General features: G+C 53.8%; 1 protein-coding gene across 10 annotated transcripts; it reads left to right on the top strand.

The window, feature by feature from the left end:
* Positions 1 to 59: 59 nt before the first annotated feature.
* PSEN2 (presenilin 2) lies at positions 60 to 26202 on the top strand. 10 transcript variants are annotated; one of them, XM_028488392.2, is made up of 14 exons: positions 60 to 139; positions 5080 to 5164; positions 5735 to 5770; positions 9145 to 9426; positions 9815 to 9975; positions 12009 to 12223; positions 13510 to 13651; positions 15779 to 15846; positions 16550 to 16770; positions 17813 to 17911; positions 20437 to 20520; positions 20879 to 20980; positions 24487 to 24605; positions 25898 to 26202. In XM_028488392.2, exons 5-14 carry the CDS (start codon positions 9835 to 9837, stop codon positions 26051 to 26053), a joined length of 1347 nt encoding a protein of 448 aa, XP_028344193.1. In that variant the 5' UTR covers positions 60 to 139; positions 5080 to 5164; positions 5735 to 5770; positions 9145 to 9426; positions 9815 to 9834; the 3' UTR covers positions 26054 to 26202. The 10 variants fall into 10 exon arrangements, 7 of the variants coding, with proteins under 7 accessions (XP_028344193.1, XP_023986490.1, XP_028344189.1 ...); XM_024130722.3 differs by lacking the exon at positions 9145 to 9426 and having other exon boundaries at positions 66 to 139; XR_003679357.2 differs by lacking the exons at positions 60 to 139; positions 9145 to 9426; positions 25898 to 26202 and adding an exon at positions 21350 to 21495 and having other exon boundaries at positions 24487 to 24576.

Raw genomic sequence — 26202 nt, 5'->3', positions numbered from 1 at the left:
CTTGGACCGGGGAGCGTAGCGTCGCCGACGGGGCGGGGGCGGGGCCGGGGCGGGCCGGGGGCGGGGTCTGCGCCGGCGCCGGGTCCGGCGGGCGCTCTGCCAGCTGCGTAAACAATGCCGGATTGCCGCGGCGGAGCAGGTGAGCGGGCTGGAACGCGCTCGCGGGTCGCGGCCCGGTCGCCCGCAGCTCTAAGGGCACAGGGTGGAGCCGCAACCCGCGAGCTGGGCCTTGCCCTCCGCACGCCTTTCGCGGCGGCCGGTCGCGGCCCCTTGGCGGGTTCCGGGGCTGCGGCCCCAGCGGCCGGGGAGGGGAGGGCGCCGGGACAGCGGCTATCGGGACCGGCCCGGAACTGGGGAGTGGAAGGAGCGCGGGGAGGGGCCCCAGGCCTCGGGCCTTCAGCAGGGCCCGGTCCACCCGGCCGCCGGAGCCCCCGCCGGGGTGGGCGCGGTGCGAACTGTTAAAGGGCCGGGGCATTTAAAGGAGCAGTGCACGTGGGTCTCGAAGGCGTGCGGACGCGGCATAGTGTTTCTCTCTCCTGGCTGGCACCTAATGGGCGCCCAGTCCTGCCGGCCTGTGGCACCCGGCCCGGGCACTGCTTGGCGGGGGCAGGAGGGGAGGCGGAGTTCTTCTCGCGTACGTGAGGAACAGGACCTCAGGTCCGGGCTTGGACACCCCAGTTTCGTTATCAGCGGTATTTGGCCGTTTTATCAGGCATTTACAGCTGCGAGGAGACTCGGGGAATCTAGCTTTTGAAGCTGAAGAAACCCGAAACAAGCTAGTTCCCATCCCAAATTTTATCAATGAAGAAACTCAGCCCACAGAGCTAAAGTGACTTTGTTCAAGGTCACGCAGGTCGGATATATGAGAGCCAAGCTTAGAACCCGTTGTCCTGGACTCTAGTTCTGTTGTCCAGCCCTGGGACTAGACCTCAGCCCTTTGACAGTAGGATGAAATGCCCCGTGTGTGACTTAATGAGTATTCCCTTTTTACGGTACAAACTGTGGATTGGTGCAGTACCTGCATCCTCATTTACAGACGGAGAACCTGAGAGGCATCCATCCCATCCAGAACAGTTGCAGAGCCAACTTGACCCAAAATTGACAGCTTGGATTGCCAGCCTGTCCTGAGAGTAACTGATCGGTACAGACCCCGGCTTCCAGTATGGATGCCCCTTCTACATAGACCCCATTCTATAGACACCTGAGTCTCCAAGGACTTCAGCCAAGACCTTTGGCAGTAGTTAAAAGGCTTCGTATAAGCTGCTTCCGGTGTGTGAGCCTCAGGTTCCCCTCTGTGTGAATGTGGCTGTGTGGGACAGGGAAATGTGTTAGCAGCGGTGTTTTCTGAGCCCGGCTGGTGAAAGGGCCTCGGGTCCTGTCTCCAGCTCAGAGCTGCAGCTTCAGCCATCCATCAGGCAGGCCATGCAGGTTTGTGCCCTGGGTGTGCGGGGGAGCATTCAGGGCAGTGGCTGGAGGTGGGGGGCTTGGTGGAATGTTGCTGTGGAGTGGGATGGATGTTGTGTCAGGTTTTTAGGAAAAATTCTGTATCGTTTGGTGTTGAAGTATCCGTGCACCAAGTCTAGAGTCTGACATGTGCATGCATGGGAGGTGAATGCCCTGAGCCTGTCTGTTTGAGGAAGAAGAGGACAAGGAAGAGCGTGGCGAGGGGCTGCCGCTCAGATGTGCCTGGGGGCCCATCGCCCCTCTCCCCCAGCTCCTCTGTGGCTACTCACAGCCCCGCTGCATCCCCGGGCTTTGCCAAATGAGAGGCTCCCACTTACCTTGGACTCTCTCTAAGTCACTGATGGTAATAATGACAATAACATAACTTAGGTTTGTCATATACAATAAAAAGCCATTTTGTACAGTAGTTGTCACAGTTGTCTTAAGAGCATCAATCACACTGAAGCAGTTCTTATTTTTACCCTTTTACAGAAGGGGAAACTGAGGTTCAGGGAGACAAGTGGCTTGTCCTGTTTTGTGTCTTCCATGGCTGTGAACACCAGGATTTGAACCCAGCTGGCTGTGTCTTCTTTATCTTTTGAGTTTTTGCACAGGAGGCTTCCTACACTCATGCCCTACCCATGTCACTGCAGTACCGCCCAGGACATTGCTGTGTGGTCTCCATTAGCAACTACCTGGCAAAGCAAAAAACAAAAAAAAAAACCACAAAAATTTCTTATAAAGAAACCAAAGCAGTGTGTGTGTAGGTCACATTATGTTTCACTGAAGACATGTTTGGCTGTTTTTCAGCTGTTGATTTGACTTTTAGACACTGTTTAGTTGGGGACTGGCAAGACAACAAATGTTTCTGCCAGTATTTCCACCTGTTCCTGGACTGCAACAGCTGGGGGTGGGGCTGGGGGTGGGAAACAAGGGCTCCGAGGCTGGCACACCCTCCACACTGCCCCTGGCCAGGGCCTGAGAGGTTCTGCGCACCTTGAGCTGGCCGGATCTGACGTGGGCTTCAAGCCCTGTGTAATCAGTGTTGGCTTCTTGACCTGGAGGTGGTGAGGCTGCTTGCTGTGTTATTACAGTCTGGGGAAAAGTAATTTCAAATTGATCCTCAGGGAGGACCAGATGTGAGGGAGGGAGATCATTTCTGTCCAGTTTCTCCGTTGCCTGGGAGAATGGGTTGCTGATTTGTCTTTGCTAAAATACAGTCTTCTGGAGCAGCGGGAAGAAAAATTAAAAGGTGCTCACTTTCTGCTGTACCGTATCTGCTGAGACATATCCTGACCTCGTCTGTGTTTTGTAGGCCACCCGCGGGACTATGGTCCTGGGCCACTGAGTATGTGACCCTCACAAGTACTTTGAGCAGCAGGGAAGAGCTCCTTGTTGGTAATTTGGAGACCTGAGCTGTAACTGTGGCTTCTGGTCATGGGCCCTTAACCTTATGTCCTTTTGTCCCTCTGGGCTTCAGTTTCCCTAAATGGGAAATGGGGTGCTGACCGGATGGCCTTTAAGGTCCTTGCCAGCTCAGACATCAGTCTACGGACTTGCCCTTTTGTTTGACAAAATGTTCACATTGCTGGCATACCCTGGACCGGGGCTAAAGTGGAAACACCCGGGGCCTGGATGAGGCGTGACCTTGGTGCTCAACTTGTGTGTCTGGTGGTTTAGCAGATCGTAGCTTTCCAAGAGGGCCATCAACAGGCTTCTGTTATCCCTTCTCACTGAGTCCCTGCCTTTATTTCATCTTCATTATAACTACCGTTTATTGAGCTCTGTGCCAGACACTTTACACATTATCTCTAGTTTTTACAGTAATCTTGCAAAGTGTGCCTATCCTGCTTTTTACAGAAGAGGACAGGGGCCATGTGAAGTGGCCCGAGTGTGCGGGCCACTTGTCCCAGTGTGTGGTTCACGTCAGTCAGCTAGCTGATTTGAACTCTGTCCGTCTCTAAGGCTCAGCTTTGGCCCACTGGCTTACTGCTTCTCATTAAAACAAACAAACAAACAAAGCCCCACAGTTTTTCTGGGCCCTACTCAACGGTGGCTGCCTTCACAGCTTCCCTCTGCCACTTCCAAACCGCCCCTTTTCCAGGCTCCTTCAGGAAATGAGAGAAAATGTTTCCTGGGAACTTCTGAGTAGGGAAGGGCAGACAGAGGTAAATCTAGAGACTGGGTCAGGGTTTCAGGAGGCCCCATAGGGTCGCCTGGGGCCTGTGACTTGGGAGGGCGGAGTGGGACTTCAGGGCCTCCCTGTGGGACTCAGGCCCTGGCTCCGGCCGAGGCCACCTCCCTGTGCTGGGGAGAACCATCTGGCAAGTGATGTGCATCAGAGTATGGGCAGGGTGGATGGACAGATGGATGAAGGTCAGCCAGGGCCAGTACGTGGTCGGGGGAGACAGGCAGGGAGGCAGGCAGGCAAACTGTGGGAATTTCTAAGGGAATTTCCTCAGCTCAGGAAATTCTTCCCTAGTATGAGGGAAGGCTGGGAACACCCCAGGGATCATGGGAGCTTTGTGAAGTAGCCATGTGACCATGTGACCATAGAAAGAGGCCCATTTAAAACCAATGCCACCCTCTTTGAGGGAGCACTGAAAAATAAAATGAACAAATGTGACAAAACAGAAACAGACCAGCAGAATAAACTAGTGGTTACTAGTGGGGAGAAGGAAATGGGGAGGGGCAAGATAGGGGAAGGGGATTAAGGGGTGCAAACAACTATGTATAAAATAAATGATACAAGAGTGTAATGTACAGCACAGGGAATATAGCCAATATTTTACAATAACGTTATATGGAATATCTATAAAACTATCAAGTCACTATGTTGTACATCTGAAACTACTGTAGTATTGGAAGTCAGCTGTCCTTCAATGATGAAAGAAAGTGAGGGGCACTGTTCAGTTAGGCCTGCGGAAACAAGAAAACAAGTACCCGGATCCAAGCCTTTTCTCTGCTGACCACCTGTTTGTCTTAAGTGCAGTGACTCCCAATTTTCTTTTGGAGCCGAAATTTCCATCTTTTTGCATGAGGCACTAGTGTTTACTATGGCATTTAAAGATCAATTTCCTACTTAGGTCCATTGGCCTTAAATTTTAAGGTCAAAACCTTTGCATTTCTCTGAAATGAAAATCAGGTTGAGGAAATTGGGTCACCAGGGTTTCTATGATAATTGCAGGAACTGCTGACACAAGCAAGGTTGGGGAAATTCTCTGGGTCAGACTCCCTTGGTTTGGCTCATTCAGCATTTGGATCCCATTCAGCTGATTAATGGAATGAGCAGTGGCTTCTTTGGATGTTTGATTTTACATCCTAATCCAAGGAGCTTTCAACCACAGTGCTTTGTTCTGAGAAGGGTTTCCAGAATGCAGTCTTAGGCACCTGTTTCTCCCATTAGCTTCTCTGCAGTTTCCCACTGCTCCGGCAGAGAGAACGGAGAGCCGGTTGCTATGTGGTTGATAGGATTTGACATCAGCAGTAGGAGAGTCACCCAGTCCCACCAGCACCTGCCTGTGAGTCAGCCTCCCGGCAGGAGTTCTTGGCGTCACTGGTGCTCTGATGTGGACAGACATCTAGCAAGAAGGTTGTTTATCTGCATACATCTGAGTGGTGATTTTTCCCTCCAAGGATTGCAGAGTATCATCAGTCTTCAATTCCAACTTAGAAGCAAAAGGAGTACAACCCAGCTGCTCTGTTCTCCTTCAGGAACCAGGTAATAAGAGGGGTTAGGAGAAGGTGTAAAAGCGGCTTCCTGAGTCCATCTGTTCCCCCCAGTCCAGGGAGAGAGGATGTGGGAGAAGGCGGGATGGAAGCAAATCTGTCTAAATGTTGATACTTGTTATTTCCCTTTAAAAAATTAATAGCTTTACAAAAAACGCCAGGCACAATCCATGTTTATTATAGAAGCTTTGAGAAATGCAGAAAAATATAAAGTATCACCCACAATCTCACTATGCAAAGATAACCACCTTTAATGTTTTGTAATATTTCTTGCCAATCCTTCATATACATGCATTTTCTAAGACACTTCAGATAATTATGTATGTCAGGTTTTATATATATTAAATTTAACATCTTGTTTTTTTATGTTAGTAAATATTCTTTTTTTTTTTTTTAGTAAATATTCTTTGAAGTGAGATTTTTAGTAGTCATATGTTAGACCCCATCAAATGGATATATTATCATACAGAGTCAGGCATCTTGGTCATTTTCACTTTTAAAAAAAAATTATAAATGACTGCAACAACCATGTTTTTATGTAAACCTTTTATTATTTTCTTAGGACAAATTCCAAGAAGTAGCATTTCAGGATCAAAAGGTATGAATGTTTTTGTTTTAAAGCCCTCGATTTTTACTGCCTTCAGAAAGGCTGGTCCACTTTCTACCAGCGACGCTTGAGCCCCAGTTTTACCACACTCTCCTTCGAGGTGGGCATTGCCTGGGGACTTTTTCAGCCAGACCACTCTCTTCTCCCCCTGTGGCTCTCCTAGTCTGAAAAGCTCCTGCTCATCTGCCTCCCCAGTGGCTCTCTGACCGGGCACAGGGTATTCAGGAGAAAGGACTGTTCGTTCTTTCACGCCCCCATTCAGCGAGCAAGTTGTACAGAGCAGTAGGTGTGCCAAGGTAGCTGAGCGAGGTGCCCTGCCCCTGAGACAGAGAGGTGAACTGTAACTGGACACTTCCAGTACCAAGTTTGGGCCCTGGCTGGGGCATCTGATGACTCGGCAGCAGCTCCAGGGAAGGTCTAACACCAGCTTAAGAATTGCCCAGAGACCATCTCAAAATGCAGATCTCTGGACCTTTGGCCAGGATGGAACTTAGGATCTGCATTTTATTTTATTTTATTTTTATTTTTATTTTTTTATTTTTTTTGCGTTACGCGGGCCTCTCACTGTTGTGGCCTCTCCCGTTGCGGAGCACAGGCCCCGGACGCGCAGGCTCAGCGGCCATGGCTCACGGGCCCAGCCGCTCCGCGGCACGTGGGATCTTCCCGGACCGGGGCACGAACCCGTGTCCCCTGCATCGGCAGGCGGACTCTCAACCACTGCGCCACCAGGGAAGCCCAGGATCTGCATCTTAAATAAGCACCCTAGCGTAGCGTTTAAGAGCCCAGAACCTGACTACCTAGGTCCAAGGATGACTTTGAACCTATCGCTTTTCAAATCTTGTTTCCTCATCTGTGAAATGGAGAAGGATAGCAGTACCTCGTACCTGACGGTTGTGTTTAGTGCATAGTGAGTGCTCAGCAGCTGTTCTATCACCACCCCTCAGGTGGCCTGGACCACTTTGAGAAACAGCATCTCAAGCATCTTACAGCTTTCTGAAAGTCCTAAGCCCTGCCCTCAGGTTCTAGGAGCTCCTAGAGGCACCTCCACCTGTGCTCATGACCACCAGGCCCAGAGGGCTGCGATTAGAGCCACAGCCAAGTCCAGCTTTTCCCTGCTGCAGCCCCTCTGTGCCCTGGTTTTCTGGGAGGCCTGGGCAGAGCGCAAGGAGGGAAGGAATCTGCTCAGGGAGCATTTGTTTTCTCGTGAGGAGGCCATGAATTACATGTGGTGAATGGAAAAGCATGTTTTGTAGTTTTCTGACTTCCTGCCTCTGTGCCTCTGTGGAATGCAGTGCCGCATGGAAGGGATACAGTCCTTTTTTAAGCTCACTCTCCCTGGGCGTGTCCTTCACAGACTTTGGGAGGCAGAAGTGCTTTCCTGGGATTTGGTGACTGGCTGAAGAAATGGAAATTGGAAGGACTTTACTTGATCCGGGTCCCGTGCTTTTCTGTCCCCACCTGCCCCGTAGCTCTCTTTCTCCTTCCAAGAAGCATCTTCACTCCTTGTTTGTCCATTTCCCTACTAGGGGAAGAGGCAGCCAGGATGCTGCAGCTGTTGTGGTTCTGAAGGATGAGCTTGCCCTCTGCCCTGGGAGTACAGCCCTGCCGTTTAGATGCAGGGACTCCTGATCTGCTCCTCCAGTCATGGTAAAGACAAATCACAGGCCCTCCAGAGGCGAGGGAAGAATAGAAGGAGTGAGATCGTAACTAAATTATTAATTCACACCCCAAACAAATCTGACGTGCGACAGAATAAAGTATGGAAAGAGCCACTGCACTGCTCCAGTTGGAACGTCCTGGTTTAGCTTGAAGAAATGCAGCCAGCTCTGTGTGCGGGTACCCCTTTTTGAGTAAGGATGGACTCACCGTTGCCAGAGTGGGCAGCGAGGGGATCTCCTGGGTGCAGGCAGGTGTCTGTTTGGGATTTATCTGGCGGGGCCCAGCCTTGCAGAGGAGGAGCGCTTTGAAGTTTTCCCTCCTGGGTCTCCATTAAGTAGTTTCTTTTGTTACCGTTACTGTAGATGAAGGAAGCTAGGAGCTTCCCAAGGTCTCACAGCCTGTGGGGCTGCAAAGCCGTGTCTCCTCAAATTGGGCTCTGAGGTAGACTCTGCTGGTCCCAGGTCTGGGCGCTGAGAAGCAGATCCGCCTCCTGGGCCCGAGCCCACAGTAGTCCTGGGGGCTCCCGGGAAGAGGCAGGAGGGCTCAGCTGGCCCTCTGCTCCCACAGAGCGCACTCTGGTCACATCCCTCTTCAGCACCAAAACCCTGGCTGGCCCCTCCGCTAGCTTCAGCTCCCGTCCCGGTCAGGCCTCCACGCCCCTCCCTGGGGTGGTCCTGCCTCCCAGCGCTGCCTCCCTGGTCCCCGCCTTAGTCGTAACTGCAGTAGCACAGCGTCCTCGTCACCCCTCCTGGCAGCTACTGTGCTTTACTTCCTACTGCTGTCACTGCTGCTGTCACTCCTGTACTCGTCTTATCTCCGCTGAACCCTGGGGAGCTTAGCTTGTTCATTCTGAAATCCCTGTGAGAGCCACGGGGCAGCCTTGTGAGGGCCCGAGTCCGTGAGGTGAGCAGTCAGGCTCCGCCGTGGGCCTGTACTTGGGGATGGAGTTGAAGCCCAGCTGGGAGTGATCCAGGCCACGGCCTGGGGCGCTGTCTTCAAAAACAGCAGCAGCCTCGGACCCTGCCAAGATGAACAGAACTGGCTGACTCAGTAGAAGGAACCTGCCTGCTCCACTTGAAAATCATAAATTCTTGGGGGCAACTGACATGGAGATGAACTTTGAGCTGAGAGCAGACCTGACTGTGCCGAGCGGCGTGAGGCTGCCCCAGGGTCCCAGGAAGCAGGTGACGGGGGAGCTGGCCCTGCCGCTAGCCCAGCTGACCTGCCCAGGATGTTGGTAGGGCTTCGGGCTGCCCTCCCGCATGGTCCCTTCAGCCTTATTTTTTTCCTGTGTGGACACACACACACACACACACACACACACTCGCCTCTCGTGGTCTCAGCTCACTGCTCCCGTGACCTCCACTTCTAAACTCATGACTCTCATCTCCACCTCAGGCCCCCGGCACTCAGCTGCCTCCCAGGCATCTTCCCCTTTTAACCCATTTACATTCAGCAGATTCCTGGATCAAATTCAGTCTTTCCACTGAAACCTTGTTCTCCCGCCTCCCCCATCCTACTCCCTGTCTGGCCCTAGTCCTGGACTCTGTCCCATTTTGTCCCGCACATCTGGTCCTGTCTGTACCTCCTACCCTTTCTGGGTTCTCTCTCCTTACTCCCATCCATTCTTGCCACCTTAGGCCCTATTCACTTCCCACAATTGTCTCCAGGGAGGTCACCTTTCCTTCTTTTTACTCCTTTTTCAGTCAGTGACCAGACTGATATTTCTAACCAGAGATCTGATCTGTCACCTCTGTCCTCGGGGGATGAAGCACACCTCCTGAACTTGGCACCGGAGACCTTTCACACCTCCACAGCATCACCACCCCAACCCCGGCAGTGCTGGGCTCAGGCTGGAACATTCTTCATGGCCTCTGCCGTTCCCTCCCACCTGGGAAAATCTGTCTCCATCAGATGATGTTATCTTCTCCAGAAAACACTCCTGATCTCTGAGTTTCAGTCCCTTCTTGGTGCTTCTGTACCTCTTGGTGAACACCTGGATTATATAATTTGTCACACTGGGTGGTTGGTTTTTAATTTTTTACGACAGAAGTGTCGTTGGCACACGATAGGCGCTGAACAGATGTTTGTTGATTGAATGAGTGAGTGTGCTGACAGTTTGGAGTGGCTCTGACATTTCGAGTTGGGGCTTTTGCTCCCTGTGGCCTGGATCTCCTCTAGCCAGTCCCTCTCGAGGTTGCTGCAGCCTCAGTAGTGGCTCCTGGGGACTGTTGCTTTATAGCAGTCCTTTGACAAGTGAGTCTTGGGTGGTCATTGCGGGCAGGACCTGTGTGCAGGTCTTAAAGCCGCCTCTCACCCTCCGCTGCCTTTGCCTCGCAGGAGAGTGGAACGAGGTCCCCTGTGCTCCTTTTCCAGGCACTTTCGGAGGTAAGGTCATGCTCACATTCATGGCCTCTGACAGCGAGGAAGAAGTGTGTGACGAGCGGACGTCCCTGATGTCAGCCGAGAGCCCCATGCCGCGCTCCTGCCAGGAAGGCAGGCAGGGCCTGGAGAACGGAGAGGGTGCTGCCCAGTGGGTAGGTTCCCACCAGCAGTCCAAGGCCTCCGGACAGGTCCCTGGGGTCCTAATGGACAGAAACCAGGCATTCCCTGATGTGGGAGGGAGGGGAAAGTAAAGGTGAGAATTGGCCAAAAGGGCGGGTGGTCCACCATGGTGGATCCTAGGTCTGTGAAGGCTTGATAGTAGACTCTGCACAGACACAGCCTATTACAGATCAACTCCACAATGGACTGAGTGATTCTCTCCATCCTGGCCCTGCCCCTTAGGTTTACCTTCCTAGTGCAGGTTACTATTTCCACAGGAACCTGAGAGTAAGTTTGGAAGCCAGGACAGGCAGTGCAGAGACGAAAGGATGGTAGGAGGAAACTGCTAGAGGGAACCTTTTTGGTAGATGGCCAGACATGGTCACCAAGAGGTTACCTGATTCATGTTTGACTTTTGAGCTGGGGATGTGTCTTAGTTCATTCAGGCTGCTATCACCAAAATACCATAGACTGGGTGGCTTATAAACAACAGAAATTTATTTCTCACTGTTCTGGGGCCTGGGAAGTCAAGATCAAGGTGCCGGCAGATCTGATGTCTGGTGAGGGCCCACTTCCTGGTTCATAGGCAGCTGTCTTCTCTCTGTGTCCTCACCTGGCAAAAGGGGTGAGGGAGCTCTCTAGGGCCCCTTTTATAAGGCATGAATCCCATTAGTGAGGGCTCCCCCCTTATGACCTAATCATCTCCCAAAGGCTGTACCTTCTAACACCATCACATTGGGAGTTAGGCTTCAGCATGTGAATTTGGGGGACACAAACATTCAGCCCACAGCAGGAGGGGTGGGCTGCACTGTGATTTTTACCTCTGCAGCCCGCAGGGCAGGAGATTGTAACACTATGAAGTGGAGGATATACTTGGGAGAGTCATCTAGCCAAGCCACCTCCCTCCTCATCAGGGTAAAACAACATCTGAATTTGCCTAAACTCCATTCTTCGTTTTGCCCATTATAGTAATTTTTTCTTCCAGCCAGCCTTATTTCCCTTTGCTGAAACTTGAGCTCACTTCTCCTGTCCTCCTCTGGGCTCTGAGAGAGATCTCACCAGCTCAAGGCCACTGCACAGCTACTCCTTAGCTAGTTTCTTGCTAGTTGCTTTTGTTTTTTATCTCCTGGAGTTTTTGTGCATTTCAACTATTTCAGTTCCTGTTCATTAACAGTTTTCCTTTCTTTCTCAGATGAATATGTAGATGGAATTCTCTCTGCAAAGAACTGATACCAAAGAACAGCCACTTTTGATTTTTGTTTCATGTGGCTTTGTCTTGGCTGTTAATGTAATTAACAAAGCAGCTAATGATCCTGAATTGCCACAATTCCAAAACAAATTCTTGCAGATCAGTGTGTGCCAGCGCCTGGCAGGCGTCCTGTCCTCCTTCGCTGCCTCCTCATTTCTACAGTAACCCAGATCCTCCCAGATGCTTGATGCCCAGTCAGCCTCTTTGCTTCAGAGCTGCAAATCTTGCATGCTTCCTTTGGGGGGCGGGGCGGGGTGCCAAAAGTTCAAAGTAATTTCTTCCTCTGCAAATTCCCAGTGTCTTATTCGCAATCAGAGACAGTCCCCACATCCCCATGTGTGCTGACCATTCTAGTTTGTGATTTTTCAACCAACAGTGTTTAATTTTCTGCCCTCCTCCTATCACCTGGCCTGCCAAATTAGTGTGGCCATGTAAACAGAACTGAGTGGCATCCTGAGTCCCTATACTGAGGGAGGGGACGGATCTTTAGACGTGTTCCAGACCTATTCTGCAGACGGTCCTCTTCCACAGCTAAGCGGCCTCCCTTCCTGCGTCTGTGGTGGTCAGCGCCAACTTAAATCTCTGTCGTCCTCGTAAACTTTTCAAATGTCCTGCAATTCCACCACTCCCACATCTAAACTACAGCCCATAGACTGGTTCTTACATCTGGAAAGCAACATTCAAACTTCTCGTTTCCTGTTCCAAAACACCCATGCACTACGTCGCTAAGGCCTCTGGGGGGGCATTCCATGGCCCTCACAGCGTGGTTTCCCACAGAGAGGCCAGGAGAGCGAGGAGGACCATGAGGAGGACCCCGACCGCTACGTCTGCAGCGGGGTCCCCGGGCGGCCACCAGGCCTGGAGGAGGAGCTGACCCTCAAATATGGGGCAAAGCACGTGATCATGCTGTTTGTGCCTGTCACGCTGTGCATGATCGTGGTGGTGGCCACCATCAAGTCCGTGCGCTTCTACACGGAGAAGAATGGACAGCTGTGAGTTGGGGGCTTGGCGGGGAGGGGGAGGGGGAGCTGGGGGAGGGGAGTGCAGCCTGTGTTGGCCACTGCACCTGCGCCCCCATGCCAGCAGTGAAGAGCAAGGCCGAGGAGCTGCCTGAGTCCACACCCTGGCCCGTCCACCGCCTCCTGGCTGTGTGACCTGCCTGGGCACATTCCTAACCTTTCTCGGCCTTAGTTTCCTCATCTGTGTGATGGGTTTGATAACAAGGTTACCAGGAGAATTGAGTGAGTTAATCCACGTAAAGCGCTTAGAAGAGCACCTGCCACCCGCCAGGCAGCGCTCCGGCACGCTGGGTCTCACTGCAGGAGGCAAGCTCTCCGTCCGGGTGTGGCTGTACCACCGTGCATCACCACTGCGTGACCACGAGCAAGTTGCTTTCTCTCTGGGCCTCTCATTCATATCCCCGTGAATGTAAACCAAGGAGCACCAGATGATTTCTTAGCTCACTTTCAGCCTTGCACGGGAGATTTTGTTTATTTTAATAAAGAAAACGCAGGCAGAAGCAGCGGCCTGGGAAAATGGGAGGGCTCCTCCCCCAACCTCCCTGTGGTAATTGCTGCTGAGTACCTTCCCTAAACATCTTTTTCTTTTCTTTTTTTTTTTTTAAGGGAGTTTTTGTTAAAGTTTGTTTATTTTTTTTTTTTAATGAAAAGAGTAGAGAAAGAAGCCCTTGCCCTCAGGAAGCTTATAGTCTGTTGGGGAATCAGAGCAGCTCAGGTGAAAAGCGTTAAGAGACCTTGCGAACTTCGCAGGCAGTTTGTTTCCCTACGTCCAGAGCGAGGGATCAGTGAATTGCCTTCTGAGTTTATTAGCTGCCTGTGCACCTACGGGGTTACGCTGGGTGTGGGTAGGGGAAGCAGCGGGGGCGGAGGCGTCCTAGGCTGGATGGGGCTGATAAGGAAGTGGATGTAGGGAACTGCTGGGTCTCCCTGGACCAGAGCTGGGGATTGGGGTCAGCAGGGAGAAGCACTTCCAGGGGAGGGTTGAGTTGGTGTGGGGGCCAGGGGAGGCCTTGGTGAGGCCAGCCAGGCCCTTCCGTGCGGCTACATCGATCGGCTCGGTCATAGGCCCAAGTCAGGAGCCAGGAGACGGGAAGGCAGGGCAGCTCACGGGGATGGCGGGCAGCACTTGCCAGGGCAGCCAGAGCACGGTGCTGAGGGGCAGGGGTGCCCAGGGCACCTGCACCCCAGGTCCAGGCTCCCTCGAGGTGAGGCGTGCAAGCAGGCAGGGCACAGAGACCTAGCCCTTGCCCCTCCCTCAGCATCTACACACCTTTCACCGAGGATACATCTTCGGTGGGCCAGCGCTTCCTCAACTCCGTGCTCAACACCCTCATCATGATCAGCGTCATTGTCATCATGACCATCTTCCTGGTCGTGCTCTACAAGTACCGCTGCTACAAGGTGAGCGCCAGTCTGCCTGCTCTCCCCCTCCTGCCTGCCATGCCTCAGTGCCTCTTTGGCAGCAACCCTGGCTCTTTTTTTTTTTTTTTTTAACAGCGTTCATTTTTTTTCTGTAAAATAGACCCTGATTTTTGGTGCAGGCACACCTCGTTTTATTGGGTTTCACAGACACTGCGTTTTTTACAAATTGGAGGTTTGTGGCAACCCTGCGTTGAGCAAGTCTGTTGGTGCCATGTTTGCAACAGCATTATTTTTTAATTAATGCTGTTTTTAAATTTTTTTCAGACATAATGCTATTGCACACTTAATAGACTACAGTATAGTATAAACGTTAACTTTTACGTGCAGTGGGAGACCAAAAAATTCGTGACTCACTTTCTTGCGTACTCTCTTTATTGTGGTCTGGAGCCCAACCCGAACCTCGCTGAGGTTTGCCTGTACTCTTTCCCACCCCACCGCTGCCCCACCATGGAGTACCTAATACTCCTGTCCTTTGAACTTACACATAATCCCACTTACTTGAGTTCCTCTTTGCAGTGTTCATAGGGTTACTTCTCACATTCAGAAGTTAATTTTATTTTGCTTCTCCTTCCGAAGAAGTGAGATGTTCTATTTTAGGCTCCTTTCACCCGATACTTCCCCTCCTAATTTATTTTTATTTTCCCATTTCCCTTTCGGCTGGAGATGTACAGCTGCTGTGCCGAGGTCTTCCAACACTGGGAGACGTTCGGGTGGGCCCCCTGCACTGCGGGGCAGTCCCAGGGAGGAACAGGGGAGTTGGGTCCCACGTGGCCCAAATCGTCCATAGGGATCCGTAAGCTTTTAGGCACGGGTTTCAGGCTTTTCTCCCAAGGAAGGCTTTGAAGCCCTGAAGACTGAACGGAATTGAACTAGACATTACCTGATTTAAAACCGTTCACACGCAGGTGTGCGCGGCACTTGATATTAGGCTGCTGCCATCTGTGGAGCAGGTAGAGACAGATGGGGAGGCTCAGTCTAGAGGGACGAGCCCCGTCCCAGCGGGGGTGACCGTGGGGGTGAGCGGTGGGAGGGGAGCGTCCGAGAGCTGGAGCTTCCCAATAAATAGCTACCTGTATAAACAAGGCAGAGTTCGTAACTGGGGCCGGGATGGCCGTGGATGGCAGGAAGCAGGGTAGAGGGCTTCGTGTTTGGAGCAGAGGATACAGCACGCGTAAGGACAAGCTAGAAGGAGCATGGCCAGTGAAGAGCCGGCACTGCTCTGGTCAGCAGGTGTCACGCGACCACTCCCAGGGACTGTTAAGAGGCAACTCAACCCTCCGTTCAGTAAGATACGCTCCATGACGCGGGCAGGAGATGACGGTGGACGGGGCAGGCCCAGGTGGGATGAGGAGGGTAAGCACGTGCCAGAGGCGGCCCCTTCCCCTCTGGGTGATGCGCACAGCATGGCAGACAGACCAGGTGGCTGCTGAGGTCCCCAGCGGCCTGAGCTGGTGACTGATGGGTCTGTCCTCCAGGGAGGCTGGTAGCAGTGACCACCATGCCGCTGACAGCTGGCTAAGGGACTGGTTTAGGATCAGCCCCACCCTCGCCCTTGACCCTCCCTTATTTGGCCAGGGGAGGAGGAACGTGTCTTTCTGAAGACCTGTCTATAGGCCCTCAGGTGGGCAGTGACTCCCCGGGCTGACTCTTGTAAACAGGCTACCTCAAGAGTCTTCCCTGACCACTCTGTCTAATAAAGTAGCACCCCAGTGGGTCTCCTGTCACTTTAATCCAGCCAAGTTATTTTTCATAGCCCTATCACTTTATGCTAACATGTGTCTGTGTGTTTGTTGTCTCACTGCCCTCACACTGGGTTGCAGCCAGTGGGGGCAGAGACCTTGCCAGCTTTATCTCCAGAGCGTGGAATGTGCCTGACGTGTCCAGAACGAGTAGAGTGCTAGGTGTTTAGACCTGAAGGAGCTCCAGCTCCTTCGTATGCTTGCTGGGTTACCTGGAGAGAACTCCTTGAATTTCTGTGCCCTCCTTATCTGTAAAATGGCCACCTGCCAACATAGTCAGGGAGGAGCCTGAGGAAGAAGGGTTTCCAGGTCTGGGCGTCAGTCCCGAGGACCGGGGCCTGCGATCATGCTGCCTGTTTCCGTCTAGTTCATCCACGGCTGGCTGATCATGTCCTCCCTGATGCTGCTGTTCCTCTTCACCTACATCTACCTTGGGTGAGTGGCAGCCGGTGGGCAGCAGGGTCCTTCAAGACCCCTCCCCTGTGGTACGAGTGGGTCTGAAGGACCTGGGAGGGAAGGGCGCCCCTTGGTCTCCACACCTTCCCCATGTTGCTGCTCCAGGAGCCCGGCCTCCTCGACACGGGAGTGGAGCTGCGAGTTGGGCCACACGTCTCCTTCTGGTTCCTGATTTAAAACAAATAACGCAGAGCCATCACAGAGGGGGTTCTCTGTGAACCCCAGCGGGAGGGGTTGGGGTTCGGGGGCAGAAACCCCTCAAAATTTACATTCTGATCTTCGGGCTGGGCCTGGGTACCTCCTAGTTTATGGGGAAAGGGATCTCTCTTGCCCTGGACTTGGGGCATCAGCCTGACCCAGGGGCCCAAAGAGACTGGAGGGACAGGAGAGAACACTTTTCCAAGGACCTTTTCCACAGGCAGAGGGCCTTCCGGGTCGTGCCGGCGCACGTTTATGGGAACCAGCCCAAGGATGAGACGTTGGGGTACCCCCCACGGTTTCATAAATTTTTCAGATGGTTACATGTAGGGCTCATGGAAACAGGGAAGGAGATGTCAGCAGATGAAGCCAGAGGTTGGAAGAACCCAGGCTGGGACTTCATGATGGAAGGGGGTTGAACTGGGTCAGGGTCTGACACCTCCACTGAGTTTCCCAGCGCTCGGGCTTGACTGTGGTCCCGCAGGGAAGTGCTCAAGACCTACAATGTGGCCATGGACTACCCCACCCTGTTGCTGACCGTCTGGAACTTCGGGGCAGTGGGCATGGTGTGCATCCACTGGAAGGGCCCCTTGGTGCTGCAGCAGGCCTATCTCATCATGATCAGCGCGCTCATGGCGTTGGTGTTCATCAAGTACCTCCCAGAGTGGTCTGCGTGGGTCATCCTGGGCGCCATCTCTGTGTACGGTAGGTGGGCCATAAGCCTGCAGGGGTGGGCCATGGAGTGACGTCCAGGGCTGAGTCCTCACTGCTGGACAAGGGTGATGGGTGTTGAGAAGTCCCCCCTCCCCCCACCCCCGCCCCGGGAGGCCTGGACGGTCCCCCTTCTAGAAGGTTCACCCTTGTGAAAAAACAAATGGCGTCCTGTGGAATCATGACTTGTTGACATGGTTACTAATAACAGCAGATGTTTACTGAGCACTCACACCGTTAAGCACTTTGCGCACTGGAGTCATTTGTCCCTCAGAGCAACCCCGAGACTGGGCACAGTACCGATAAACAGCGAGCACCCAAGATGTTAGCTGCTCTTCAGTTAGTATAGTCGTCCCTCGGTATCGTCGGGGGATTGGGACCAGAACCCCGTCAGATACCAAAGTCTGAGGACGCTCAAGTCCCTTATATAAAATGATGTAGTATTTGCATATAACCTACGCACATCTTCTCGAACACTTTAAATCATCTCTGGGTTACTTACTATACATAATACAACATAAACAATATGTAAATAGCTGCCGATGTACAGCAAATACAAGTTTTGATTTTTGGAACTTTCTGGGATATTTTTCTGAATATATTTGATCCACAGCTGGTTGAATCCATGGATACGGAACCCAGAGATATGGAGAGCCGACTGTATTAGTGTGATAACCATCGCCAGTACTGCTTCCTACGTTGTTAGGATAAGGAATTTGGGGCTCAGAGAAGTGGGACTTCAAGCCCATCCTCTGGTCTCTGAGGCACACAGCAGTTCCCTGTTTGCAGCTAGCCTGTTTAGACACCACTCAGACCCCGCTGTGGGCTCCTCCAGCCAGTGCAGGCTCTAGGGATCGTGGCTGAAACCCCGGGGGTGGGATTGCTGGAGCAGCAGGGCGTGGTCTGAGAGCCTCGGCCTGGGGCTCTGGGAGACACTCGCTCCGACGCCTGGTGTTTAGAGGGCTGGTTCCTCTCTGGGGTCCGCTTGGGAATAAACGTGTTTCTTAACATGCCAAGGGCGTCTTTGCTTTCCCAGATCTTGTGGCTGTGCTGTGCCCCAAAGGGCCGCTGAGAATGCTGGTAGAAACTGCCCAGGAGAGAAACGAGCCCATATTTCCTGCCCTGATATATTCATGTGAGTATATGATACATACATGGCTTTCAGAGGTGATGAGGAGATAGTTAACCGTTTCCCTGACGAAAGGAGACGAGGCAGCCTCGGTGACCCCAGGAGGGCTCTACCTTCCGAGACGAAGGTGGGCTGTGTCTTGCTCTTAGACAGGAAGAAACTTGGAAAGTCAGAGCAGGAAGAGGGCACCGGGGGATGTGGTCCTGCCCCACAGCTTCCTCCCACCTAGCTCCAGTGGCACGTGGTGGCTACAGGCCACGTTCCCATGAGCCCAAGGCCACCAACTCAGCCCTCCAGGACCCTGATAAGGGACTTTGGAGAGGGACTCTTTAGGGTGGGGGTCTGGGAGGGGGAGGATGCGCCTACCTTTCCCTGGGCTGCCTCAACAGATTCGTGGCTGGTTGAAGTGAAGTCTCTGAAGGGAATGCCCTCGGGGTTGCTGCTGGCCTCGGGGCCAGTGCACTCGGGGATTTGTGCTTATAAAGGCATCAACAGACATGCATCAAATTCATACTTTGTGGTGGGCGCTGTGCTGGGCATTGGGGTTGCCATGGAAACAAGATCCACAAGGTCCTAGGCCTCAGGGAGCTCACTGTGCTGTGGTTTTCATGCCCTCCCCTCTGTTATTCACATAGAGACCCTGAATTTCTGGGGCTCAGTTGTCTGCAGGGCGCACTGGGAAACAGTCTGTGAATGGCTAGAGTTGGCACTCTATACAAATGAAGAACCGAGCTCGTCGTGGAGAGCCGTTGGCGGCCTGTCCCCAGTGTGAGAAAGCACATTCCAGGCACAGCCTAAAAAATGAGCGGAGACTGTGTGTGGAAAGACTGAGCCGTGTCAGACATCGGCTCACCATCGCTGTGCTCTAATGGAGCTTACATTCTAGGAGGGGAGGCAGACAGGGACTCAACAGGCAAACATAAGTTAGGAGGTGAGAGCTCCATAGAAAGATAAAGTGGGGGGCGGGAGGCGTGAAGGACTCCAGGGTAGTGAGGGGTGCTGTTTTACAGAAGTTGGTCAGGGAGGCCCTGTGTCATAGGTGACATTTGACCAGAGACCTGCCTTAGGAATATCTGGTGACAGAACTCCAGGCAGAAGGAACAGCGGCAAGTGCAAAGGCCCTGAGATGGGCGTGGGCTTGGTGTGCTCGGAGCGCCCTGAGGCCAGGCAGAGAGCGCCAACGGGGAAAGGAGGAGGTCAGATCCTGTTAGGCCATGGTGGGGACTTGGCTTTTATTGCTGAGTGAGATGTGATGCTGCTGGAAGATTGTGGACTGACCTGACTACGTTTTAACAGGACCACGAAGGTTGTGTCAGGGACAAGCGTGGAAGCAGGAGCCATGTTTGGAGGCTGAATAATAATCCGGGAGAGAGATGTTGGTGTTTGGCCCCAGGGCAGCAGTAGAGGCGTTGAGATGTGCTTGGACTCTGCAGACATTTTGGAGGCAGAATTGGCGAGATTTTCTGATGGTTGGGGTGCAGGTTGTAAGAAAGAGAGTCAAGGTTACTGTCAGGTTTTTGGGCCTGAGCAACAAAAAGGATGGAGTTGCTGCTTACTGAGAAGGAGAAGGTTGGTGGGCGGGTCGGAGGGCAGTTGTTGAGAGCGTTCAGGGCATGTTGAGTTTGAGATGGTCACTGGACATTCAGATGGAGAGTTGGAGAGATGGGATAAGAGTTCAGGAGAGAGTTTCTAGGCCAGAGAGAGAGAACATGTTAGTACCACAGGATCCAGCAGTCCTGCTTCTGGACATAGACCCAAGAGGACTGAAAGCAGGATCTTGAACAGATTTTTGTGTACACATGCTCATAGCAGCACTATTCACAATATCCAAGAGATGCAAGCAACTCAGGTGTCTGTGGATGGATGAACAGATAAACAAAATGTATATACATAGAATGGATTATTATTCAGCCTGAAAAAGGAAGGAGATTCTGACACGTACTCCAACATGGATGAACCTTGAGGACATTACGCTAAGTGAAAGAATCCAGTCACAGAAAGATAAATACTGTATGAGTCCCCTTATACGAGGTATCTTAGGTAGTCAAAATCACAGAAACAGAAAGTGGAATGGTGCTTGCCAGGGGCTGGGGGATGGGGAGTGGGTACAACGTTTCAGTTCTGTAAGACAAAAAAAGTTCTGGAGATCTCTTTCCCAGCAGTGTGAGTATACTTAACACTATTAAAGTGTACCCTTAAAGATGGTCAAGATGACATATTTCACGTTACATGTTTTTTTACCACAATAAAACAAAAACATAATTAGTTCACCAAACTTGTTCACTAATAACATTATCATTGTTTTTGTGAGGAGGCCAAAAAAGACAGGAAGAAGCATCGTCTGCCCGCACCTGGTCAGTGAGTCTGGACCCCCAGCGGCCCCCTAACAGTGGGGCATAAGCAAATACCCACAGAAACTGAGGGTCCTGTGCAGGCTTTCTGGGGACACAGACTGGCCCACCTGCCTCCCAGGCCCTGGGGGCAGCCACAGGTAGTACTGCCTGAGGCCTGACCCTTCTCTCCCTCCCCAGCTGCCATGGTGTGGACAGTGGGCATGGCCAAGTTGGACCCCTCCTCTCAGGGAGCCCTTCAGCTCCCCTACGACCCAGAGATGGGTGAGTATCAGGGGGCTGACAGCCTCTCATCATCGGGGGCGGCTTTTCACCACATCCAGCTCAGCCTGGCCTGGCCTCTGCGGGAGGCACGGCGTCGGGAGGGGCAGGTGGGAAGACCAGCCCCCCTTGACACGCACGCCCTGGGGATCGAGTGCGGTGGGACCGCGCTCCTCTGCCTCGGCCCCGTTCCTCTCCCTTCCCTTCCCTTGTGTGTGGACTGGAGAATCCTCTTTGGGTCGGGCTGGGCGTGGTGGGGTAGGGGGATGGTGAGGGCAGGGGAGCCCTGAGCTCAGAGAACCCTCTGACGGGCTGTCGTCTCTCTCCCTTGCTCCCTGCTCACACGACGCCGGACACCCAGAAGAGGACTCCTATGACAGTTTGGGGGAGCCCTCGTACCCTGAAGTCTTTGAGCCCCCGCTGCCTGGCTACCCGGGGGAGGAGCTGGAGGAGGAGGAGGAAAGTAAGGTGTCCAGATGGTCTGCGTGGGCCTGGGTGGGGCTCCCTGAGGTCAGGGGAGGAGGGCGCGAGGGGAGGAGCCCCTTTCACACCAGAGATGGCTTCGCAAAGCCGAGGAGGAGCCTGCAAAGGCGCAGCCTTGTTGGCAGGCCACGGGGACGTCTACGCCCAGGCTGCACCTCGTGTGTGACAGACGTTGGTTGAGTACCAGCTGCGTGCCCGCTCTGTGCTGGGGGGCGGTCGTACGGACGCGCCTCTGGGGGACGCAGCCACGCAGGCGTGGGCACTAACCGCCCTCCCCGGAGCCGGGAGGACCGTGAAGGAGAACACGGGGTGATGGGGAGCACTGATGGGGCTCTTGACCTGTTTCAAGGGGTCAGAGGAAGTCGCCTGAGGAAGTAACTTCTGAGCTGAGCTCCAGAGGCTGAGCCACTGGAACTCGGAGAGGGGGACGCACAGCGGGGGTGCGTTTCCAGCTGAGGGGACCTTGGGAGCAGAGACCCCGAGGCAGACGGCACGGTGAGTTAGAGCAAGTGAAGGCAGGACGCTGAGACCCGAGTGCAGAGATGGGGCAGGGAGGCAGGCAGGGACCTGAGGGGCCTTCTGGATCAAAACGGGGATTCTGGCATGTGTCCCGTAACAGTGGGAGCCATGGGGGGTGGGGGAGGGTTTTGAGCTGCGTGGGAGGAGGGACATGAGGGAGAAGGGCAGGCTTGTGGCCGGCAGAGTGTGCACCTGCGTGGCCTGAGGACGTCCCCGTGCAGCCATGGGGGGCGCAGGCGTGGGCTCTGGGCTCAGAGGGCCGGCTGGGCTGGGCAGGTCAGCGCCAACAGCACGGCTCCGTGATGGGACGGACAGTGGGCTGTGGAGCTGGAGTGGAGACTCCCCCAGGCAGAGCCCCGGGTGTTTGGGGGCAGGAGGAGCTGGTGTGGAAGGTCGTCCTGAAGACGCACCCGCAGACGTCCTAACATATGGTTGTGTTCCCAAGGGGATTAAAATAGCCATTCCATCGGCACACACGTATGGACCACCTCCTATGTGCCGGGTGGCACATGGGAACAGGGAGGTGCTGCAGGATTAAAACAGCCTCTGCCCTTGAGCAGGTCCCCGTGGGGGCAGCCCAGGCGGGGGAGGTTAGGTGTAAAGTACTCAGGGCAGACATGGTGAAGAAGATAATGCCGAGGTGGGCCTGGAAGGACAGGTTGGCAGTCACCCGGCAGACAGGCTGCCAGGCTGCAGCCCAGGCCTGGCACTGAGCCCCTAGAGTCAGCACGGATCCCACCGGGGCACAGTCCACAAGGCCACCCTCCCTTCACACGCCAGCCACGAGTCCTGGGGGTCTCCAGGCCACCGCACTTCTGACCGACTGGCTACAGATCTGGGGGTTCCCACAACCCCTCCAGGTTGGAAGATTTGCTAGAACGACTCACAGAACTCAGGAAAGTACTAAACTTACAATGACAGTTTTAGTATAAAGGATACAAATCAGGACCAGCCAAATGAAGAGCCACATTGCTCGTGGGACTGGACTTCATCTCCAGGCTCCCTCTTCTCCCCAGAGGTTGGTCTGGCCCAGAGTCCCAACCCCCTTATCACATAACCAAGTGGTCTTTCTGGGGACCAGCGCCATCCTGATCCTCTCATTTGCATAAATGATCCAAGGGGCTCCTGAATAACAAAGACACTTCTGTTACTGGGGAAATTCCAAGGATTTGGTCTCCCTCCTGGAACCAGGGACAAAGGCCAGTTAGATTCTTTGTTACACGGCAGCATTGGCAAAGGCTCAGATGAGAGAGGAGGAGGCCGTCAGGGAGCTCGGGGCAGTTTGGAGGCCCAGGCAGCTGGGGGCCGACCTTTAAGGGTGCGCAGCGCTCGCGGGAGCCCGAACTTCATCCTGCAGGCTGTGGGGAACCGTTAGTGGTTTGTTGCAGGGAATTGAAGTGAGCAGAGCTGCATCCCAGACAGATCCCGGGCAGCAGCAAGGAACACAGACTGCTGGGGGACCAGGTGAGGGAAGAGCCACGAGGGCCCAACTCAGGCAGCAGGCTGAGAGGAGGTGGTGCCACCACATACCTGGGACGCACTGGCAGGACTTGGCTGGGCAAGGGATGGGCAGGGAGGCGTGGAGGGCGACGGGGGAAGGTGGGAGGCTCTGCAGGACATCAGATGGAGACGCCACAGACACACGAAGGGGAGTGATGCTCAGGAGGGTCAGGGTTGGAGACCCGAGTTGGAGGCACCATGTTGGATATACATGTTGTCAGAACTGTGACTCCCCAGAAGGTACCCAGGGAAGGTGTAGGGTCAGAGTGGAGAGCGAGAGGGACAGCGTGGGCGACGTTTACGGGATGAAGGGAAGGGCTCTTGTGGAGGGCCCTGGGGAGTAGCCAGCCAGGGGACAGGGCGCTGAGACAGACAGGTAGCGTGAGGGTGTCCACGGGGGCCGGGTGGTGGCCTGGCCAGAGCACGTTGGCTGGGGCACGTGGGACCTGCCGCCACAGATCTCTGAAGTGCCTGGGAGGTGAGCGCAGTTCCTTTGAAAAAGAACTGATTGAAAAAGAAGAGAGAAGGGAGGGGAGAGAGCAGGCAGAGCAGGGGAGCAGGAGTGGGGGTAGCGGCGAGAGAAGTCACCTCTGTGAGGTGACAAAACTGGAGTGTTTGCTCTCTGCCGAGGCAGGAGCCAGAGTGAGGAAGCTGAAGTCAGAGAAGAGGGGCCGTGGAGGAAGGGACAGACCACGGTGAGGTGCCTCTTGCTTGGAGCCCAGAAGGGAGGCGAGGGGGGCAGACGGGGCAGAGCATGTTTCCTTGATGCAGACCTCCTCAATTCAAGTCTGTTTCTTAAACATTTTTATTGTCTGTGATGAATAAAATTATCCTGTAAACGAGCGTACAGGGCAGTTGTATGAAAGGAAACAAATGAAAGCATTCTAGAAGCTCTTGTTTCCTTATCAGTAATGGATACACTAGTTACAAATTATGTTTACTTATTTTTTTAATTGAAGTTTAGTTGATTTACAGTGTACATTTACCTATTTTTAAGGGACATGAGTCTCCAGAGAACCTCAGGTATTGTACATGTTCTTGAAAGTAGTGAAATTAAATTTCCTAAAAAGCATTTATAATTCAAACTGAGCCCTCAGTTGGGTAGCCTCCCATCAGCCCCGGACAATGCATTTTATTCGCTCTTGTCTTAACCAAGTGCCAAGCACCAGTTTTACTCGAGTTATCAGAAATGCGGGCTTTGCACAGCCCAGAATGCAAGTCACTCAGACTACAGGTTCCCCCTTATTCCCACTGGCTGCTGTTTTTCCAAGGCAGCCAGTCCTTGTCCCAGAGTCCAGGTGAGGTGAGCTGGGCGGTGACACTACCCCATCTGCCCTCTGCGTTCCTCAGGACTCTGGCCCCTGGGCTGGGCAGAGAAGCTGGGCTGTTTGGCTGGGGTCAGCCTTCTCTGCCGCTTCCTCCTGGGGCTTCCGAGACCTATGGGTTCCCTCTGTCTCCATCACACAGGGGGCGTGAAGCTCGGCCTCGGAGACTTCATCTTCTACAGCGTGCTGGTGGGCAAGGCGGCAGCCACGGGCAGTGGGGACTGGAACACCACGCTGGCCTGCTTTGTGGCCATCCTCATCGTGAGTGGGCTGGGGGATGCTCCCCGCCCAGCCCTGGGCAGCGGGGCCCCTGAGGGTCTGGTGGGGGGCCCAGGAACCCAGGGGAGTTTTCAGGTGCTGTTATCCCTCGGAGGGGCTGGGCAGGGTTGCCAAGAAGATCCTCAAGCTGAGACCGAGGTTTACAGGAGGTTCTGGTCATCAACAGATGCAGGCACAGCACAGGGGAGGAGTGACCAGGGGCTCTGACACTACTGAGCTTGTGCGCCAGGTGCCAAGGTCTGGGCTAGCTCTGTGCATTTGTCTCACGGCACCTGTGAGGCAGGGATGGTGACCTGAGATTTACAGAAGACGGAACAGGTTGAGGGTCTGGCCCGTGGGCACAAAGCTGTGAGGGCCGAGCTATGACTTGAACTCGAGTCTCTGAAGCCAGGGCTGTGTGTTTTCCCTCCGTGCCTCCCAGGCACCATGGGGTTCTGAATCCCCATGGGACCTCCTGGGACTTGAGACGGGGGCGCATCACTTTGAACCCCAGCAGTGACATTTGGAGACCTGTATGTCACTTAACATGGCCAGATACACATGGTGGGGAAGCGTCTTACGGCGATTGGAGAGGTGGAGGCTCTGAACGGTGCATACTCGGTGTTCTGCCTAGCGAACCCCGGGTGGCACGTGGCACATTAGGGCTGAGGCCCCAGTTCTTCGGACATTTTGTATTTGCCCAGTGTGTGTCAGGGATGGGGTAGTGAACTCCCAGGCTCCTCCACTTCCACATTGTCTGCCCTGAATTCCTGCCCTCCCCAGGGATAGGGCAGGCACTCTAGTTCCCTGTCCCCACCCTGGACCACTGCCTGCATTGGCTGGGGTGGGGACAGGATAGGCAGCCACTGTGCCTGCTTCCCGGGGTGGGGGTGGGGGGGTCACGTGGCATCTTGGTTCCCTTGGTGTCAGCTGCTGAGAACATTGCTGGCCTTCAGCCCAGCCCGTCCAGTTCTTGTATATAAATATACGTCCCCTTGGGGAAAGCTTCCCACCATCAGGTCACACATCCCTACAGCAGCCAGCCAGGGGAGGTAGTCTGGTAGTGGCAGCCCGTTCTAGGGGTCAGGAGGCCCGCTTTCTGGTTCACCCGTCCATGTGCAGGGCGTTGCTACGGGGTGAGAACTCCTGCCCTCAGGCACCTCACAGATCTGTTGAGAGGACCAGGGAAGATGACGGGGTGCCCAGGGCTCCTGAAGCCAGGGACTGTACCGTCACCGACTGCTCGCCGTCCCCGTCCACCCCGCGGCCACCCCCCTCACCTTTGTGTCCTGCAGGGTTTGTGTCTGACCCTTCTGCTGCTCGCCGTGTTCAAGAAAGCGTTGCCTGCCCTCCCCATCTCCATCACGTTCGGGCTAATCTTCTACTTCTCCACAGACAACCTGGTGCGGCCTTTCATGGACACCCTGGCCTCCCATCAGCTCTACATCTGAGGGGAAGCCTGGGCACCGTGGCCTGGAAGCTGGAAGAAATGGTAACTGGATGCAGTTGTACAGTTTTACACTCTAGTGCCATATCTTTTTAAGACTTTTCTTTCCTTAAAAAAAGAGAGAATAAAAAAATGTTGCATTTACTTTGTGAA

This window comes from Physeter macrocephalus, chromosome 4 (assembly GCF_002837175.3).
Source record: "Physeter macrocephalus isolate SW-GA chromosome 4, ASM283717v5, whole genome shotgun sequence".
Lineage (NCBI taxonomy): Eukaryota > Metazoa > Chordata > Mammalia > Artiodactyla > Physeteridae > Physeter > Physeter macrocephalus.
This window is presented reverse-complemented; position numbering and strand designations above follow the sequence as displayed.